Below are 20690 nucleotides of genomic sequence, written 5' to 3'. Positions count from 1 at the left end.
CAGAGTCGCCTATTACGGACTCAAGAAGGAAGCCAGACTGGAGATTCCCAGGCAGAAAAGCACCATCAGTCTTTTTTTTTTTTTTTTTTTGAGATGGTAGTTTCGCTCTTGTTTACCCAGGCTGGAGTGCAATGGCGAGATCTCGGCTCACTGCAACCTCTGCCTCCTGGGTTCAGACAATTCTCCTGCCTCAGCCTCCCGAGTAGCTGGGATTACAGGCACGTGCCACAGTGCCCAGCTAATTTTTTGTATTTTTAGTAGAGACGGGGTTTCACCATGCTGACCAGTATGGTCTCAATCTCTTGACCTCGTGATCCACCTGCCTTGGCCTCCCAAAGTGCTGGGATTACAGGCGTGAGCCACTGCGCCCGGCCACACCATCAGTCTTAACGCCGCTGTTTTGGCCGGCGCAGTGGGTTGCTCCTATTTCCGCCCTGGGAATTAACAACTTGGACGTCCACTCAGAGACCTAATTTGAAAGTTGGTAATTACAAAGATGACAGGTGGATAAATTTACAATGATGGTAAGCAACCAGCATAAAAAGGCTGAGAATACTCAAAATCAGAATGCCTCTCCCTCTAAAGAGGATCACAGTTCCTCATCAACAAGGGAACAAGACTTGATGGAGAACGAGTGCATCCCGTTAACAGAATCAGGCTTCAGAAGATGGATAATAAGAAACTTCTGTGAGTTAAAAGAACATGTTGTAGCCCAATGTAAAGAAACTAAGAACTTTGAAAAAAGGTTTGACGAAATCCTAATGAGAATAGACAACTTAGAGAGGAATATAAGTGAATTAATGGAACTGAAGAATACAATGCAGGAACTCCGAGAAGTATGCACAGGTTTAAACATTTGAATTGTTCAAGCAGAAGAAAGGATATCAGAGGTTGAAGTCCAACTTAATGAAATAAAATGAGAAGACAAGATTAGAGAAAAAAGGATAAAAAGGAATGAGCAAAGTCTCCGAGAAATTTGGGACTATGTGAAAAGACCAAATTTACGTTTGATAGGTGTACCTGAATGCGACGGAGAGAATGAATCCAAGCTGGAAAATATTCTTCAGGATATTATTCAGGAAAATTTTCCTAAACTAGCGAAGCAGGACAATATTCAACCCCAGGTAATACAGAGAACACCACGAAGATATTCCTCAAGAAGAGCAACCCCAAGGCACATAATCGTTAGATTCACCAGGGTTGAAACGAAGGAGAAAATACTAAGGGCAGCCAGAGAGAAAGGTCAGGTTACCCACAAAGGGAAGCCTATCAGACTTAACAGCAGATCTCTCAGCAGAAACTCTACAAGCCAGAATAGAGTGGGGGCCAATATTCAACATCCTTAAAGAACAGAACTTTCAGCCCAGAATTTCATATCCAGCCAAACTAAGCTTCACAACTGAAGGAAAAATAAAATCTTTTATGAACAAGCAAGAACTCAGAGATTTTTTACCACCAGGCCTGCTTTACAAGAGCTTCTGAAAGAAGCATTACACACAGAAAGAAACAACCAGTATTAGCCTTTCTAAAAATACACCAAAAAGTAAAGAGCACCAACATAAAGAATTTACACCAACGAATGGATAAAACAGCCAGTTAACATCAAATGGCAGTAACCCTAAATTTAAATCAACTAAATCCCCCAATCAAAAGATACAGCCAAAACCCAACGGCATGTTACATCCAGACCCATTTCACATGCAAGGATACACAAGGACTCGAAACAAAGGGATGGAGAAAGATTTACCAACCAAATGGAGAGCAAAAATAAATAAATAGATAAAAAGCAGGAGTTGCAATTCTCGTATCTGATAAAATAGATTTTAAAGCAACAAAGATATAGTGGTAAAAGGATCAATGCAACGACAAGAGCTAATGATCCTAACACCCAGATACATAGAGACTTAGACTTGCTAGACAGAAAATTGATAAGGACTCGATCCGGAACAAGTAAACTTAATAAATATTTATAGAGTTCTCCACTTTAAATACACAAAATATACATTCTTGTCAATACCACATCACACCTACTCATAGGTTTAAATGAAATATTGATTGGCCATTTTTAATACCCATTTTTTTTAGAATAAAACAACATTTCCATTCTCTCTCCCTCTTTTTCTTCCTTTCTTCCTCTCCTTCATTCCTTTTTTTTTCTTTCCTTCTCTCAAAAAAAGAAAAAAAAGAAATCAACTTGTAGACCTCTAGATCCAGGTCGGCAATGTCTCTCTCATTGCTTGATTTCCTTCCTTCCCTTCTCTCCTTCTCTCCCTCCCTCCTTCTCTCCCTCCCGCCTTCTCTCCCTCCCTCCCTCCCTCCCTTCCTCCTTTCCTCCCTTCCTGCCTTCCTCCCTTCCTCCCTTCCTAAAAAATAAAAATAAAAAAAATTCACAAAGAATATTGCTCCCACCCTAACAAAGAGGACCAGTTAGATACTCTATAAAATGTTAGTTTAACTATAAGATATTTGAGGTTGCAAAAGTCCTTAATGAATTATAATACATAAGGTGGTGAGACTTTCCTAGGTGATACGAGACCACAGGTGATTTCAAGTTTGACAGAGAAATGGTAAGAGGAGGAAGCTGTCATAAATACAGGTAACAAGAAAATAGCTGATATTTTCACATACTGTAAAAGGAAGAGTGTGAACAGTCATGAAAGCTGAGAGGCCCTGGGAGCTCCAAGCAGAAGGACAGTCTATATCTACCTGCAAAGTCTCTTCCATGAACCTTCACCAACTGCTAACAAAAGAAGCTGAGAACAGGAAAGGGAAAAAGATTTTAAAAAGGAAACTCTCTGGGTCAGGGGAAGATACACAAGAAAAATGCTCCTATACTCTCAGTCTTATCTGAGGGTGAAGCATGGCCATCTATTACTACGGGAGGGGAGAAGCACTGAGAAGGTGCCCTCTAGGGCACAGCATGCCAGGTCTGCTGTGGCAGACACAGCAAAATAATGAAGAGAAAGCCACCATCCACTTCCCAGTAAGCAAAGAACAACTGTCTGCCTGGTGAGGCCAAGGAGGATGAGAAGAGACATACTGAGAAGCAGGTGCTCTAGAGGGCCTTCTGAAGGCTGAAGAGGTGAGGCCAAGGAGGATGAGAAAAGACATACTGAGAAGCAGGTGCTCTAGAGGGCCTTCTGAAGGCTGAAGAGGTGACTGGAAAACTGAGACAAACTCTTCAGATCCCCAGCTCTGGTAAAGGGCCCCCTTTGGTCCTTCCCTCAAATATCTTAAATTTACAGAACCAGATATAACAAGCAACAGTATAGCCTAGACAGATTGCATGGACTCAACCATACTAGTGGACTGACAGAAGAAAAGGCAGGTCATTTTGCGAGTGCCCATATTAGTCACATCAGTCATTACCATTCTGCTATCTGGCATTCATTAAAAAAAAGGTAGAAATTACCAAACACAAGCAAGAAAATATCACCAAAAAAGTAAAGATTCAATAGATACACTCTAGAGATAGCCCAGAGGTTGTAATTTATAGATGAGGGTTCTAAAATAACTATGAATATATGTTAAAGAATCTAAAATGTTGAATAATATATATGTAAAAATGAAAAATTTCAGAAAATTCATTAAATGAGGTTGGTGTAAAAGTAATTGCTGTTTTTGCCAGTGAAAACAGAAATGCTAAAAATGAAAAATTCCATATTAGATGCTTTCTACTTATGATAAGCTCCTTGATAAGTTGACCATTAGTAGAAAGTATCCGTAAACTTGAAGAGAGACCAGTAAAAGTTATACAAATTGTATACAAAGAAAAAAAAATTTTAATGGAACATAGTGTCTGAGATCTGTGAAGTAATATCAAAACACCTTACTTATATAATTGGTGTCCCAGAAGAAGAAGAAAAAGAAAACAACAGACAAAGACATTTGAAAAGATAATAAGCAAGAATGTTCAAAATTAATGACAGGTATTAATTCATAGATCCAAGAAACTTAAAGAACCATACACAAGATAAATACAAAGAAAACATACCCAGGCACATCATAGTCAAACTACTACCTAAGAAAAATAGATACATTATTGACAGCAGCCAGAGTAAAACATATTACATCTAGGGGAGCAACGACAAAAATGGTTTCTCCTCAGAAACGATGAAGCCAGAAGACAATGGAATTATTTTTTTCAGGTGCTTTAAGAAAAACAAAACAAATAATAACTGCAACTACAAAACCCTCCAAACCTGTGGATCTAGAACTCTATGGAAGTATCCTTTAAAAATGAAAATCAAATACCAATACTTTTAGACAGATTAAAAACTCAAAAACTTTGTTTCCAATAGATTTGAACTAAAAGAAACATTAAAATAAGTGTTTTAGACTTGGATAAAATGACACCAGAGAGACCTTGTTATGTGAGAAGAAATGAAGAACACCAGAACAAGTAAATAAATATGCAAGTACAAATGAAGGACCTTTTAAAATCACATGCACACACATACACATGCACGCAGACACAAACAAACCTACACACACTCTCTCTTAAATGATGATTGACAGTTTAAAAAAACACATTGCAATGAAAAGTTTATGGCATATATAGAAGCAAAATATATAACAAAAGCAACGGGTGAAAAGGTGTTAGTTTGCAGGTATACTGTTAAGTTCTTATGTTCTTTATGATGTAAAGAATAGATTTTGAAGGCAGATCACAATCATGTATAGTATAACCTCTAAAGCAAGCGAAAAGTGGCATAACTAAAAAGTCAACAGAAAAGGCAAAATGCAGTACCAAAATACAATATTCAAAACAGTTTGATTTAATCAAAAAGTCAGGAAAAACATGAAGAAAAAAAGCAAATATAACAAATAGTTATAACACCAAGATAGACTCAAATACAAACACTAAGTAAATGCAATACAATAATTAATTGTATAGACTCAAATACTAAGCTCAAATACAAACATTAATTAAACATAATGCAGACATTAATTAAATGTAAATGGACTAAATATTAAGTTGAAAGGCAGTTTTTTTTCTTTTTTTGAGACGGTGTCTCACTCTAGCTTCCAGACTGAAGTTCAGTGGTGTGGTTTCAGGTCACTGCAACCTCCACCTCCTGGTCTCAAGCAATCCTGCTGCCTTAGCCTCTTGAGTAGCTGGGACTACAGGTGCATGCCACCATGCCTAGCTAATTTTTGTATTTTTTTGTAGCAATGGAATCTCACTATGTTGCTCAGGCATGAGCCACTGTGCTCAGCCTAAAAGGCAGATATTATCAGCCTGGATGAAAAAGCTAGGACCAGTTATACTTTGTTTACAAGAAACACACTATGATGATAAAGGCATAAACAGGATGAAAGCAAAAGAATGGGAAAATATATACCATGTTAAACACTAATCATAAAAAAGCTGGTATAAGTCAAAATATGAAATGCTTAGGGGTATATCTGACAAAAGATGTGTAGCACTTTTATATTAAAAACTGTAAAATATTAGTGAGCAAAATTAAACAATATCCAAATCAAAGGAAAGATATGCTATATTTATAGGTAGGAAGAATATTACTCAGATAACCATTCTCCTCTAATTGATCCATAGGTTTAATGAAATTACAATCAACATTGCAGTAGAATTTTTTTATTGTAGAAATTGAGGACTAATTAGAAAATTTATTTAGAAAAGTAAAGGAGTTAGAATAGCCAAAACAATCTTGCAAAAGAGTTAAAAGACTTATTCTTCTTGACTCTAAGACCTGTTACTTGTTACATTTGGTATTAATTGGTGAGAAGGTAGATCAATAGAGCCATCAGAGAGAACAGAGAGTACTGGAGTAGCCCACATCACACATATTACAATCAGCTAGTTTACAAAACGGACATTAAAACGATCCACTGTGCTATGACAATTTTATAGACGATGAAAAAATAATAAACCTAATACCTTTCTCACAACATATACACAAATTAGTTCAAGATCAGTCATTGACCTAAATGTAAAGCTTAAAACAATAAAGCTTCAGAAGCAAACAAAGTAGAGTATCTTTTTGGCTTTGGTATAGGTCATGATTTCTCAGAATACAGAATGTGTTTAGCACACAATTTAAAAATTATAAATTGTACTTCATCAAAATATGAAACTTCCATAGGAAAAGATATCATTAAGAAAATAAGCAGGCAAGCCAATGACTAGGTAAAAATATTTGCCAGATAATATCTCATACAACACATGTATCCAAACTGCAATAAAGAACTCCTACAATTTACTAATGCGAAGACAAGCAACCTAATTAAAACTAGGCAAAAGACATGACAAGATATTTTCTTAAATAGATAAGCAATTATACAATAAGCACATAAAAAAGAGTTCAACATTGTCAGTTATTATGGAAATGCAAATTAAAACACCATGAGTTACTACCCCACCACTGCTAGAACAGCTAAAAGGAAAAAGATTGGAATACCAAAAGTTGGAGAAGATGTGAAACACTTGTAGTTGCTTAGTTGTTGTTAGGAATGTAAAATAGAAAATCTCATTTGGACAGCTGTTCACAGGTTTTCTTTCTTTTATTTTATGTGTAAGCATATTTATTATTATTTTAATTTTTATTGTTATTCTAGATCCAGTGGGTACATGTGCCATGTGCAGGTTTGTTATAAGAGTATATTGTGTTGCTTCACTTTTTTGAAAAGTTACATATAACTGTATCACCCAGCAATTCCACTGCTAGGTATTTACCCAAGAAATATAATGCCCAAAAATATTCGACAAGAATGTTTATAGCACAGTTACTAACAATAGCCCCAAGCAGGAGATAGCCCATATGTTCATCAACAGGAAAATGAAAACAAATTGTCACAAAAAAGAAATAAACTATTGATATATGTATAACATGGCTGGATGTCAAAAACATTACGTTGAGTGATATTGAGTGAAAAATAGATACAAAAAAGCATATTCTGTATGATTCTATTTATATACATTTCAATAACTTAGAGATTTTATAGACTTATATTTTGCAATATAAGTTGGACCTGATTAATAGCTGTTTCTGGAGTCTGGGAGGTAGACTGCCTGGGAAGGGGTTTGATGGAACTTTCTGGAGTGACATGAATATCCTATGTCTTGATAAAGTGTGGCATGTGTCAAAACCAACTAAAATGTGAACGTAACATTGATGCACCTTAAAGCATGTAAATTATGTTCCAATGAAAGTAAATTTTAGCAAGCGGAGTAATCAGGAAAAGAAGAGAAATAATATATTCTGGGAAGAAGGAATAGTGTCAGCATTAACCAGAAAAAACTTGGATCTTCCAAAAAAATCCTTTTTTAAAAACAACAAAAAAAAAACTACAGCTTAGTTGAGATTTAATTCACATGCCATAAGACTCACCCATTTAAAGTGTGCAATTCAACAGTTCAAAATATATCCTTAGTGTCATGCAAGCATCACTACAGTTTTAGAACATTTTTATTGACACCCCAAAAGACATTGCACCCATTAGCAACCACTCTCCAATTCTCTCCAACCCTCTCCCCACCTCCCAGGCCTAGACAACTAATCTTTCTGTCTCAACAGATTTGCCTATTCTAGACATTTCATATAGATTAACTCAACAGTGTGTGGTCTTTGTAGCTAGCTTCTTTCACTTAGCACAATCATTTCAGGGTTCATCCATGTTATACCACATATCAGTATTTTATTTTTTTTTAATTGGTCAATAATGTTGCATTGAATTGATATGCCATTTTATTTGCCCATTTATCAGCTGATGGGCATTTGGGTTGTTCCCACTTTTCAGCTATTATAAATAATGCTGCTATGAACATTCATGTGCAAGTTCTTGTGTGGACATATATTTTCATTTTTCTTGCATATATATCTACGAGTGGAATAGCTGGGTCATATGGTAGCTTTATGCTTAACCTTTCGAAGAATTTCCAGACTGTTTTCCAAAGCAGACATACTATTTTACATTCCTACTAGTGGTGTATGAGAATATTATTTTTTTTCACATCCTCACTAACACTTATTATCTCTCTTTTTGATTAGAACAGTATTAATGGGTGTAAAATGTGATCTCATTGTCATTTTGAGTTGCAGTCCCTTCATGACTAATGATAGTGAATATCTTTTCATGTGCTTATTGGCCATCAAGCCCAAAAGAAATCTTTGATAGATCAAGTTACTTGCTGATTGAAAATGAAATAGTTTATTTGAAGTGAGAATGCATAGATTTCAATCTACTTGCACTTCTACCTAACTTGGAGATCTTCCACTCCAAGTTTTGGATATTGGAACTCAAAAAGTTGCATGGCTCAGCTTCCCTGTTGTAAACACTACCTATGTATCCTCACCTGGATACATGAGTTAAAGGTGGTTTACAAAGCAGCTTATCATCAGAAGCACCTGGAAAAGTGGGAAAAATGGATTCTTTGACTAGACAAATGAATCTGAATTTTTAGGTAAGGCTCAGGTAATCATATAAAAAGAAGGTTCCCCCAGATGTTTCTAATGATCATTTCAGCCTTGGAATTACTGAAACTATTTCATGGAAAGGTTAATGCCTGCTGCCTATGTTGGGTGCCATAACGGTGGGTCTGATTACCCAATCTTGAGTAGAGCTTCAGACATACTTCCCCTTGTAAACTAAAGCCACCACTCATGAAAGATTAGGCTGCTGCGTTAATCTTTCATTCCTCCCGTTTCCTAGCCTTCAATGAGGATATAGAGACATGACAAGGAAGTAGAGGAGAAGAAAAAAAAGTACAGGGATGAAAAAGAACAATAAAGAAGATGTTAAGTGATTCGTAGAGAAATGTGAGTGCCAATTATACAAAATGCACTGCAAAGGTCAGATGAGAAATTAAATCAGATCTATACAACTGGAAAACCTAAGGACAGATGTGTCTAATTTTGTATTATGTTTTGACCCAGCTTAATTATATCTATTTGACCTAGTTCAATTATATTCCATCACTGACTTCAAAAAGAATATTCAACACTCAAAGTAGAGGTGCCAAATTCATTAAAGGTGTTACTACATGCTGTTCAGCCTTCCTCCCTCCCACCACCTCTTCCTCCTTAACTCTTTACAATCCAGTCTCTATATTCAAAGCAACAAATTCTGAATCTGCTCCCCTAGAGGCTGCTAGTGACTTGGGCAGCTCACTGCCTAATTCATCATCCCCTTTTCAAGCTTCGTTCTTGACAGCTCTGTGGCATTGAATCCATTTACACTCCCTCCTTCTTGATCACCTGTGCTTCACTATGTTCCCTCATGGGATCAGTACATGTTATTGAGGATCATTCATGGGCTAAGTGCTGGGTCACAAAACTGAGGGGGACCCAGATCCTGCCTCCAGGAATCTCAATTTAGTAAGATGTCCTCCTTCTTCTACAGTCTGACCTCTCTCATGGATCCTGAGACTGCTCAAGCCCAAGCCCCCTTTAAACATAAGCATGCCTAATATTCACAACTGCTCAGCTCTCTGACTTTCTCTCAGGGATGTCAGCTATTCTCTTTAGAGGTGACCCCCAGTTCTGGACATCTAGCCCTAAGTTCATAAGCTTGGCAGCCTCACCTTCCCATGGTCTAACCCAGGCCAGCCTGCCACTTCATTCCCCGTTTCTCTCCAGCAAGCATTTGGCGTTTTGTCTAAATTGAACCTCTTGCTGTTCTTAAATACGCCCTTCCTATTTCAGTTTCTATGCCTTTAATCATACTGTTTCCATCTGGTAAAAAAACTCTCCATATCTGTGCCTATAGAAAAACCACTCATTCTTTAAAGCCCATTCCAAATGCCAGCTCTTGCAAACAGACTTCTTCAATTCCTCCATAGCCTTCTGTCTCCTGAGAGTAGATGTACACTTTTCCTTTCTTACTCCCATGCCACACTGTGCTCTTATAAGTCCTTTATTTATTTCGCCTTGAACCCAGTGCCTATACTGTCCTCCACTCTAGCCTGAGACTTCACTGGGCAGTGACCACTCTTGTTTACTTCTGTGTCCCTAACACTGAGTAGCTTACAAGTACACTCACAACTATGCTCAGCGCATCCTTAGTGGACTGAGTTGAAATCCAGAGACTCAAGGAGAAATCATGAGATGTCAGCCCACCTTTTCTACCCCTCCAGCCCATCATCATTGTTTCTTAAAAGTCATCTTTAGGAAATAGGATTTTCAGGATAAAATTTTTTTTTCCATGAAATGTCTTAGCTTGCAGACAACTAAGATGTCCCTCTCTGGTCAGGGATAGAACGATGGCAATAGCTCTTCTAGGAAGCTGCTGGTGGTGAGCGCTTAGGGAAGGAAAGTCAGGGGAGGAGAGCCAAAGAGATCTGTGTTCTCATCTTGATTTCCTGGTCATTCTCTGTGTGACTTCAACCTAGTTATTGATCTTCTCGTAGTCTCAGTGGAATAAAGTTAAACTTCTCCATGGGACTGATGAGGAAATAAGCAGGATTTTATATATGTTTATAAATTTATAGTTCTATGTCTTCCTTAAATACTATAGCTCTAGTCCCAGTAATAAGCCACCAGACATGGGAATCCAGTTCACACTTCTTTCTCTTGAGCAAATTACACTGACAAATGGAGTTTTAGTATGATAAACCATTATCAAAATTTGAGACTTCCAAATGCTCTATTTAGCCACCATGACCTTTCTTTACATAAAACATTAGGAAAATATTCAAAGTACCAGACTGGGCAAACCAGAGTACTCTGGTAGTAGCGGGGGGTGGGGGCGGTGGGGCAGTGCAGAAGCTCCTCTCAATGCCTCCTTGCCTGCTACAGAGGTGAGGGATGGAGTTGAACACAGGCTCAGAAATCTGATGCTCAGGAGAATACCAGTTGAGAACCAGTTTTAAATCCCTGCAAATTCTACCTGGATCACTTTAAAGGCTTTTGAGATTAGACTTGACCAAGAACTCAACACTGTTCTTTCTGGAAGCATAAAAAGCTGAGACCAAGAACAGCTAAGCAGGCAAGTGGGGCTGCTGAATTCTGGGAGGTACATGTGAGCATGCACAGATGCATACAGAATTCAGGGCTTCCAAGACAGAAGAAGCATGTTAGTCTCCTACTTTCAGGCTTTACACACCCCCACAGTTGTGAATAAATGGGACGTGTTATTACTATTTTGGCCTTTGTACACACTGAATGTAACAATGTAAACTGCATCTGATAAGAAATGGATGGGCACAATTAAACATGTAAATAACAAAAGAAGGGTGGTAATATTGTAGCTAATTTGTTTTGTAAAATTTTTTTTTAAAAATTAATAAATCCTTCTTTTAACAAAGTGTGTGTGTGTGTGTGTGTGTGTGTGTATTTTTTAGAGGAATATCAAAAGTTAAACCAGTAAAAAAAGCCCATTTGTTTGACATATCAACTCACTCTGCCTCTAGCTAAACCCCTTACCAAACCAAACGAAGCCAAACAATAGCAACAACATAGCACATTGAGTTAAATGCAACACGAGGCATCTTTCATTGACTATAATCTAGATTAAATGTGTTTTCATACTATATGAGCTTTGGGGACACTTTTCCTTTTCAAGAAGCTATTTAAAACCCTCCAAAGACTCCAAAAATTACACCTCTGGAGCTTCTACTTTTGGTTTAGTGCAACTTGGAAGGGTCTTATAGCATTTCCTTAGCAAACTTCTGTTAGAAGGTTTAATCTATATGCAAGGAAGTCCCAACTATTATTTTTAATGGAGATGAAATACTTGAAAAACTAAAGTTTAAAGCAGATTAGAATGTGTAACAGACGGTGATTATTGGGAAAAAAAAGACATTTAACTGTGCTTGCTGTTGTGGAATTGGAATTTTGAAAAGGGGTGAACATGAGAGTTAAGGGAGAAACATGAGCTTAGTTTGAGTAAACACAAATGTGCCTCATTCTGTCCTCATTCCCATTTGTCAATATATTCAATCAACAAATAAGAAAGAATCTCTCTTTTGTTTTGCTTTTTTCAGTCATGATTCTTAAGCCATTTCTCCTGAGAAAAACTTAAAGCTTTTGATAAGAGAAACATAACCTTTTGGATAAAAGATAATAAAGATATTACATATATTTTATATAACATATATATTTTATATTATATATTATATATTTCATATATATATTTTATATTATATAATATATCTATTTCATATATATATTTTATATTATATATAATATATCTATTTCATATATATATATATTTTATATAATATATATAGTCAAAATCCTGAAATGGTTCCTAAAACCAAATAATACATAAAGAATAAAGAAAATGACTAAAAATATTCTGTAAGTCTTATTTCTGGTATTGATAACCATTTTCTTTCACATTTAGCAATATTTGTTTTATATGAATCTTTGTAATTTATTGTCCTTAGTATTTTCTTTGGAATGTGATACAGTAATTCATAAATATATTTAGGAAAAATACATGATGGTTTTTTTCACATCTTTTTTTTTTTTTCCTCTGCATTTACTTAATTGCGGGCTTACGACCTTCAAAAGGAAAACAAAGACTAAAATGATCCTCTATTTATGCTAGGGATACAAAAGTTGATCACTTCTAAAATCAAAGAAAACCATGGGTACATTAAACACATTTTCCATTGGATTTCTTAAAAATTAGGATAAAGAAGAAGAAAAATGACATTAGAAATGATTTCAGCAAAAAAATGCAGTGACTGATATGATTTGGCTGTGTCTCCCCTCAAATCTCATCTTGAATTCTAGCTCCCATAATTCCCATGTGTTGTGGGAGGGACCCGATGGGAGATAATTGAATCATGGGAACAGGTCTTTCCCATACTGTTCCCATGACAGTGAAAAACAGTTTCACAAGATCTGATGGTTTTATAAAGGAGAGTTCCCCTACACAAGCTCTCTCTTGCCTGCTGCCATGTAAGATGTCCCTTGCTCTTCCATCATGATTGTGAGGCCTCTCGGGCCATGTGGAACCGTGAGTCAGTTAAACTGCTTTCCTTGAAATTACCCAGTCTCCGGTATGTCTTTAATAGCAGCATGAGAACAGACTAATACAGTGACCTTTGGATTTGGTTAAAGTATCATATAACATCTTTATATTATAACTTCCTTATCAGCAAACTAAGGGATGTAAAAAAGTTTCCATTATTATGATTTTTGAAACTTACTTTCAAAATCCAGGAAAAAGTGTGGATAGTTTTCAATTTCCCTGGTAAGGACTTTGAGCAGGTTTCCCATCCCAGCAAACCTAGGAAAGGCAACACAAAACCAAATACCATTAGCAACATAAAAAATAAACTTGCACGAATACCCTGTAGCTACCACTGAAGACCAGACAGAAAGCATCTCTACCCTAGGGGTTGAGCAATATGTAGCAACTCATTTCTAAATTGGTGGCAGATAAATGTCTCCGAGGTGTGCTGGGTCTCTAAAACTCAGGGACATGTGGCCTAAGCCATACAAAGTATGACAATGATAGAAGTGTTATGAACTCTCTCTGGAGAATACACTTGCACTCCATATCTTGTTCACCTTGTAAAACACCAAACACACAAAAGAATATTCTATGAAAAGAATCAGGCAATTTTGTTATAGGCGATAAAGTTTAGGAATATTTTCCAAAGTGCTTCCCTTCCACTTTTCCTAATTCCCTAGATTCTTACAACAAATGTTTCAGCTTTGCTTTGTTTCCCTTTAATACATGTGAAACATGTCATATCAGTGTACAAGATAAGGAGAGCATTTTAAAAATACCTGTCCAAAAACGCAAGTTCCTTAAAGCTCACGAGGAATAGAATTTAGAAAACACAGGTTAACACTCCAGGAACTTCTCTTTACATGTCTAAGAGGCCAGATTTCTCAGAGGAATGGCTCGGCTCCCAGGCAAATTAGAGGATCTTGTGATTTGATGTTTCAGTGGTAATGAGATTGGATACTTCCGGAAGCTTAAAAATCAAAAGGCATAATGCCCAAAAAGTGACTCTCAGTAAAACTGCAGCCTAAGACGTCTGCAAAAGTGAGTCAAATCAACAGAAAAAATATAAACTTGTTACATATCTTCAGTCTCAACTTAAAAAAAAAGAATAGCTAAAATGTAGGGTTTTTTTAATAAACAGAAAAATTTTTACTGCTCTCAGCTCTAGACATTATCTTCTTAGGGAAGTCACCAAACCACTCATTCATTCAACACATTTATGGAAGAGCAATTAAATGCTGGGCAATGTGCTCTTGGGAAGACATTCCTCTAACTCTACCGTAAGAGAATTCTTGTGCCTCAGATATCTCAGTTTGTGAAGATCAATTTGAAAAATTACTGAACTGGTGCAAGGGAACTGCTGGGCTTCAATTTTCAATGCCTATGGTTTCCAACAGTATTTATGCTGATACAAGGAATTTTAAAAAACACAGCACTCTAAGGAAGATGTGGTGAGAGAAGAATGCACTGAAAGTATGACTCTGTGCATGAGAATATGCAGCAAGTGGTGGAATCTGGTCTCCATAATCCTCCGCTGGGAAAACACACATTTGCAGACATACTCCTTGATATAAATCACAATGTGAAACCAGAAGAGAGACTGTTTAAGGAGTCTACCCTGTGTTAGACCGCCGGTGTCTAATCCCAGCTATTTTCTACTACCTCTGTTACCCAGAGCAAGAGACTTCATCTCTGTAAGGCCTCAGTTTCCTCATCTGTAAAATAAACTTTTGAAAAGGATCTATTTCATCAAGTTGTGAGAATTAATGATATAAAAGTATAAAATGCTTAGCACAGCACTTACAGGAAGTGCTCAAGAAAAAATACGTGCTTTTATTATTGATGACGGTGATAGTTACCACCACCATCATTATCATCATCATCATGATTATCCTAATGGCCTTCAAATACTTGTTAAGAATTAGCCTATGGAAGGGGGAATATAATAGGCTGTATGTTGCTCTAAGGAAGAGAAGACTAACAGAGAAATGATGAGAAAAAATGTCTAAACTTTATAGTTATCTAAATATTAAGTGACTCGCCTAGTGAAACAGTGAGTTTTCTCTCACTGGTGATATTTAAGTAGAAAAATGCTGTATCAGCCCTTAACATCGTTGGAAAAATGAGTTATGTGTTGGGCAGAAGGATGGACTGGACACATCCTAGACATCTCCCACCTTGAGGTATAGGAATATTTTGGACATGCACACACAGACACAATGGAAAGCAAACACCATACTTCTCTCTCCCCAAAGATTATTCTCTGTCCTTTCTGTTATTCTTCCATTCTCTCCCTGCATTTATGCACATTTCCTTTTAAGATATTTTTGAGCAAAACCCTGTTTGAGGTAGGTTCTGCCAAACTAAAGCTTGGGCTGGTAGAATCCACTCCTGCCACTAAACAGCATTCACTAATCCTCCTGGATCTCTAAGAAATAATCTGTTTGAGGGTGGGGAAGGTGGGGAGGGATAACATAGGGAGAAATGCCAGATATAGTATGCACCTTAAGTAAAAAAAAAATAAAAGAAATAATCTGTTTCCAGCTTAATGAACAATTTCAGCTTGGACTTGGAGTCACTTCTTGTAGGAAGATGATTTTACTGTTTGATGGAAGTTAAATATTCTTAAGTTTCTTAGTTTTGTGCTATGAATGTATCATGAGGAACTTGCATGGAATTTAGGCTTCCTCCTAAAATCCTGTCTTGTCTGTGATTTTACTTTCAGAGTACCTGAGTAGAAAATATGTCAAGCCTTTGAAACTCATAACAGATAGAAACAAACACAGCCATCAAAAATGATGAGTTTGTGTCCTTTGTAGGGACATGAATGAACCTGAAGAACATCATTCTCAGCAAACTGACACAAGAACAGAAAATGAAATACGCATGTTCTCACTCATAGGCGGGTGTTGAACAATGAGAACACATGGACACAGGGAGGGGAGCACTACACACTGGGGTCTGTTGGGGGAAATAGGGGAGGGACAGCGGGGGGTGGGGAGTTGGGGAGAGATAGCATGAAGAGAAATGCCAGATATAGGTGAAGGGAGGAAGGCAGCAAATCACACTGCCACATGTGTACCTATGCAACTATCTTGCATGTGCTTCACATGTACCCCCAAACCTAAAATGTAATAAAAAAAACAGAAACAAACACATGTAAAAATATGTCCAAATATTAGCTGTAGAATTCTAGCTCTTAAAATGTTATCTCAGTGGTTTGGCTGATATCATCAGATATTTTGGAACATCATTCTAACATCAACCAACATTAATTATTTGAAACTCCCAGTATTCTAGATGTGTTACTTCTCTAGAACAATGGCCGTGGACACTGCGTAGAACAGAGTTCAAGTCTAGTCCCATGGAACCTAGAAGGCCTGCGTTTCATTTCACTATGGCCAAATGATTTGATGCTTACTGCCCCATGCCAAGGTTGATAAGAATTCATGTGAGTATCTTCCGGTTTAGGGAGATCTGCAGAGTAAACTGGTCCATCATCACACAGATGTTCACCTAGTAGACACCACAGTTATTTTTAATTGGACCTAGAGTTTCACTTAGAAAGACCTCTCATCCATATTCTGCATAACAGATACTCTCCTATTATTTTTCAAGTAGCTCATCAGTGAATACAAAATATACGTAGCCATTACCACAGTACTAGTGAAATAGCTTACTTAATTCATATAGAGCTTCTTAAGTTATCTCATTCAATAAAATGACTTTAGTTATTATGCACTGTTAAAGAATGCAAATAAGTAACGGAAGTAGAAGGAGTAGGACAGAAAAAGTGAAACAGTAAAGGTAGCAGCAAGAAGTAGATGAATTATAAGCCATCCGATCCAGGACATTTGTTGATGACTTATCACTTTGGGATCCTGGATAGCCAAAGAAAAGAAGTGTCCCCTTCAATATTTGGTGTTCAGAAAATACAAACAGGTTATACTAGAGAAGTACAGCTTTATTGTTTGTTTGTTTTATTGAAAAAAGGAAAAAGAATCATGGCTAAGAGAGAGTCAAGACAAAGTGAAACCTCCTCTGGTCTCTAAGAGAAGAGGCTGTTTCACAGAGAAGTCATATTTGAGAATAAGTTGAGTCTCTGAGCTCCCATGGGCAGAACTGTGGTTTCACGGCCAAATGGGTGACAGAGTAGCTTGGTTGAGGTGTACTCTGAAGAGCTGGGAACTCTGGATTCTACATTCTATTTGGTGATTCCATGGATACCCTCCTAATGTGACCTGGTGCTGGGTCCATCTCAAAGGATGTCAGTTTGTCGCTTTTCTCTATGGTGTGGAAGCTTATATCAGAGGGAATACGGCAATCCAGCAAGCGCTCTGAGATCCCTAGGAGGACTTGAATCTCAGTATCTTAAAATGATGATTCGTGGTAGTTTCTACAGATAAATAAACTGCTTATGTAGGTTCAGAGAATAGGAAATGTCTCCACTTCTCCCAAAGTGAATTAGGAGAAACATTTCAAGAAGGAGATAAGTATGGCAAAAAATGTAGGTAAAAAAATACTGAAAGATTAGAAATAGAATGCATACAGAGGATAAGAGATGTTCTAGGCATAAAATAGTTTAAGTAGTAATTTGTAAAGCATTATTATTTGTAGAGCTATTTGTAGAGTTTATTACTTAAATCTAGTATGTTGTATATACTGTAAAGTTTAGGCTTACTTTAGACACACACACACACATACACACACACACACACACATACACACACACACACACACATACACACACACACACACATACACACACATACACACACACATACACACACATACACACACACACATACACACACATACACACACACACACACACACACACACACACACTGACTCCCTTGGTATCTTCAGAAATCATTTCTAAATTGGAGTCCTACCCAGACATACTACCAGGACATAATGTAGCTACACTGGTGCACATGCAAGTTTTTAGATCTAAATTCATTCCTGTGAGGAGGGTCTGGTAGGGGCAGAGCAAGGAGAGAGTACAAGCTGAGTATTCCGATTTCAAAAACCTGAAATCTGAAATGCTCTAAAATTTAAAACTTTTCTTTTTTTGTGGGGAGGGGCGAGGGGACGGAGTTTTGCTCTTGTTGTCCAGGCTGGAGTGCAATGGGGTGACCTCAGCTTACTGCAACTTCCGCCTCCAGGATTCAAGTGGTTCTCCTGCCTCAGCCTCCCAAGTGGCTGGGATTACAGGCATGTACCACCAGGCCTAGCTAATTTTGTAGTTTTAGTGGGGATGGGGCTTCTCCATGTTGGTCAAGCTGGTCTTGTACTGCTGACCTCAGGTGTCTGCTCACCTCAGACTTCCAAAGTGCTGGAATTACAGGCATGAGCCACCACGCCCAGCCTAAAACTTTTTGAGCACTGACATGACTCAAAGGAAATGCTTATTGGACTCCAGATTTTTGTACCTGGAATGTTCAACCTGGAGGTATGATATTTGTATCATACCAAAATAAAAACAATCTGAAATTCAAAACACTTCTGGTCCCAAGCATTTTGGATAAAGGATACTCAACGTGTACAAGGTCTTGGCTACCAGATGAAGAGAAAGCAGAGCATATACCAGTTGGAGACGCACTCATGAAGGGATGGGGTCTTGAAAATCAACATCCTTTATCTGGATGTTTCTGCTTTGGAGAAAGGCATTGGAAGGTGGTTCTCCTTTCATCTGTGTCCTCTCCAGGCGGCCTTTTACTCTTAGAGGCGCCAGTCTTCCCTGCCTAGATTTTCCAGGACTTTGCCCTTTCTCTACTGAAGTGAAGGTGTCTGGGCATCTGGGTCCCTGGGTCCCTGGCATTTGCTGGGGCTATTTCCCGATGCATTGTAACCTGAGACTAATTTACAGAGACTAAGACACAGGTTTGTGAATCTGAAAGACAGAGTAGGCCAAAGTAACAACACGGCTTATCCAAAAGGGTGCACACTACAAGTAATATGTGAACGGGATCATAGAAGAAAGTGCACCATCTAACTGTCTGCTACTCCAGAGTAAGTCACTGCAGCTGTGAGTATTCGGTTCCTCATCTACGAAACAGTAATATGATAGCATCTCCTGCATGGAACTCCTGCAAGCCCAAATGAACTGAGTGTGAAAGCACCATGTATACTGTAAAGGGCTGGGAAAATATTACATAAAATTGTTCAACATTACAACTCCTCTTATAGTGTAAGGTATTCAGGGAATCTGATAAATGGACTGACATCCCCAGCATCATACGATTCCACATGATTTCCATTTTTCTTTATGTTTCAGGTTTGGTGTCCTAAGATCCATGATCCCTTATGCATATCTTCTCTACATTAAACTATAGCCAGGTAAATGCTTATAGGCATTAATGGCTGAAAGAGATTTTTCTACATTCAAGACACTGTATTTTAGATACGTTTTCTTATTTCGTATTCAAAATATACTTGGGGGAAGACATATATTATTAGAGAATGAAGAACTTAGAATTATTAAAATTAAGTGTAGAAGCTGATTAAAAAATATAAATTCTTATGAAAAACAATTAAATTTTCAAAAGAACAATTTTTACATACGTTTTTGATAATTAGAGGCTTCAGGTAATTTTACAAAAATTTAAACCCATATTTAATGCAAAATTCCCAAGCATAAAAATGCTTTTAAAAATATGAATGATGAGGTCACTCTTTTAATAATACTCAGATTATCATCAAATATTTTACCTTTGTTTTTCTTTTTTGAGATGGAGTCTCACTCTGTTGCCCAGGCTGGAGTGCAGTGGCATGATCTTGGCTCATTGCAACTTCTGCCTCCCAGGTTCAAGCAATTCTCCAGCCTCAGCTGCCCAAGTAGCTGGGATTACAGGCACCTGCCATCATGCCTGGCTAATTTTTGTATTTTTAGGAGAGACGGGGTTTCACCATGTTAGCCAGGATGGTCTTGATCTCCTGACCTTGTGATCTGCCTGCCTCAGCCTCTGAAAGTGCTGGGATTAGGGGCGCAAACCACTGGGCCCAGCCAGATTTTACTTTTTAACCAAAGTTGTGTCTATGTGTACCCCATGTCATATAGCACAAAGTCTAAGGAAAATAATTATTTAATAAAGAAAACTCACCCAAAGTAGTTCATAAATACAGCTACTGAAAAGAAATGAAATGTCAAATAACATAGAGTTAACATGTAGATTTTCTTTCTTTCTTTTTTTTTGAAAGAAAGAGAGAGAAAGGGGAAGAAAGAACAGGAGTCTTGCTCTATTGCCCAGGCTGGAATGCAGTCTAAAAATAGGTATTAAAAACCTCATGGAATATTATGCAGCAATCAAAAACGATGAGTTCGTGTCCTTTTTAGGGACATGGATGAATCTGGAGAACATCATTCTCAGCAAATTGACACAAGAACAGAAAATGAAATACCGCATGTTCTCACTCATAGGCGGGTGATGAACAATGAGAACACATGGACACAGGGAGGGGAGCGCCACACACTGGGGTCTATTGTGGGGAATAGGGGAGGGACAGTGGTTGGGGGGAGCTGGGGAGGGATAGCATGGGGAGAAATGCCAGATGTGGGTAAAGGGGAGGAAGGCAGCAAATTACACTGCCACGAGTGTACCTATGCAACTATCTTGCATGTTCTTCACATGTACCCCAAAACCTAAAATGCAATTTAAAAAAAAAAACCTCTTGCTGATAATTGTGCTTAACAGCGGAGACAGGAAGGAATAAGGGAAGAAAATAACAAACAGCCAACCAATATTTCATTTAAGTCTGTG

At 37.6% G+C, this 20690-nt stretch overlaps 1 protein-coding gene across 10 annotated transcripts in view; it reads right to left on the bottom strand.

Moving 5' to 3' along the window:
* CYRIA (CYFIP related Rac1 interactor A) overlaps positions 1 to 20690 on the bottom strand; it is a 117063-nt gene that overhangs the window by 26435 nt on the left and 69938 nt on the right. For 8 of the 10 annotated variants that reach the window (XM_078349930.1, XM_078349929.1, XM_078349927.1 and 5 more), the window contains one exon: positions 13121 to 13200. The exons of the other annotated variants lie outside the window; for them this stretch is intronic. In XM_078349930.1, coding sequence (XP_078206056.1) covers positions 13121 to 13190 — 70 coding nt within the window. In that variant the 5' untranslated portion in view covers positions 13191 to 13200. The remainder of the gene's footprint in view (positions 1 to 13120; positions 13201 to 20690) is intronic. 10 annotated transcript variants of the gene reach the window in all.

This window comes from Callithrix jacchus, chromosome 14 (assembly GCF_049354715.1).
Source record: "Callithrix jacchus isolate 240 chromosome 14, calJac240_pri, whole genome shotgun sequence".
NCBI lineage: Eukaryota > Metazoa > Chordata > Mammalia > Primates > Cebidae > Callithrix > Callithrix jacchus.
The sequence above is the reverse complement of the archived record's forward strand: the minus strand, read 5'-3'. Positions and strand labels throughout refer to the sequence as shown.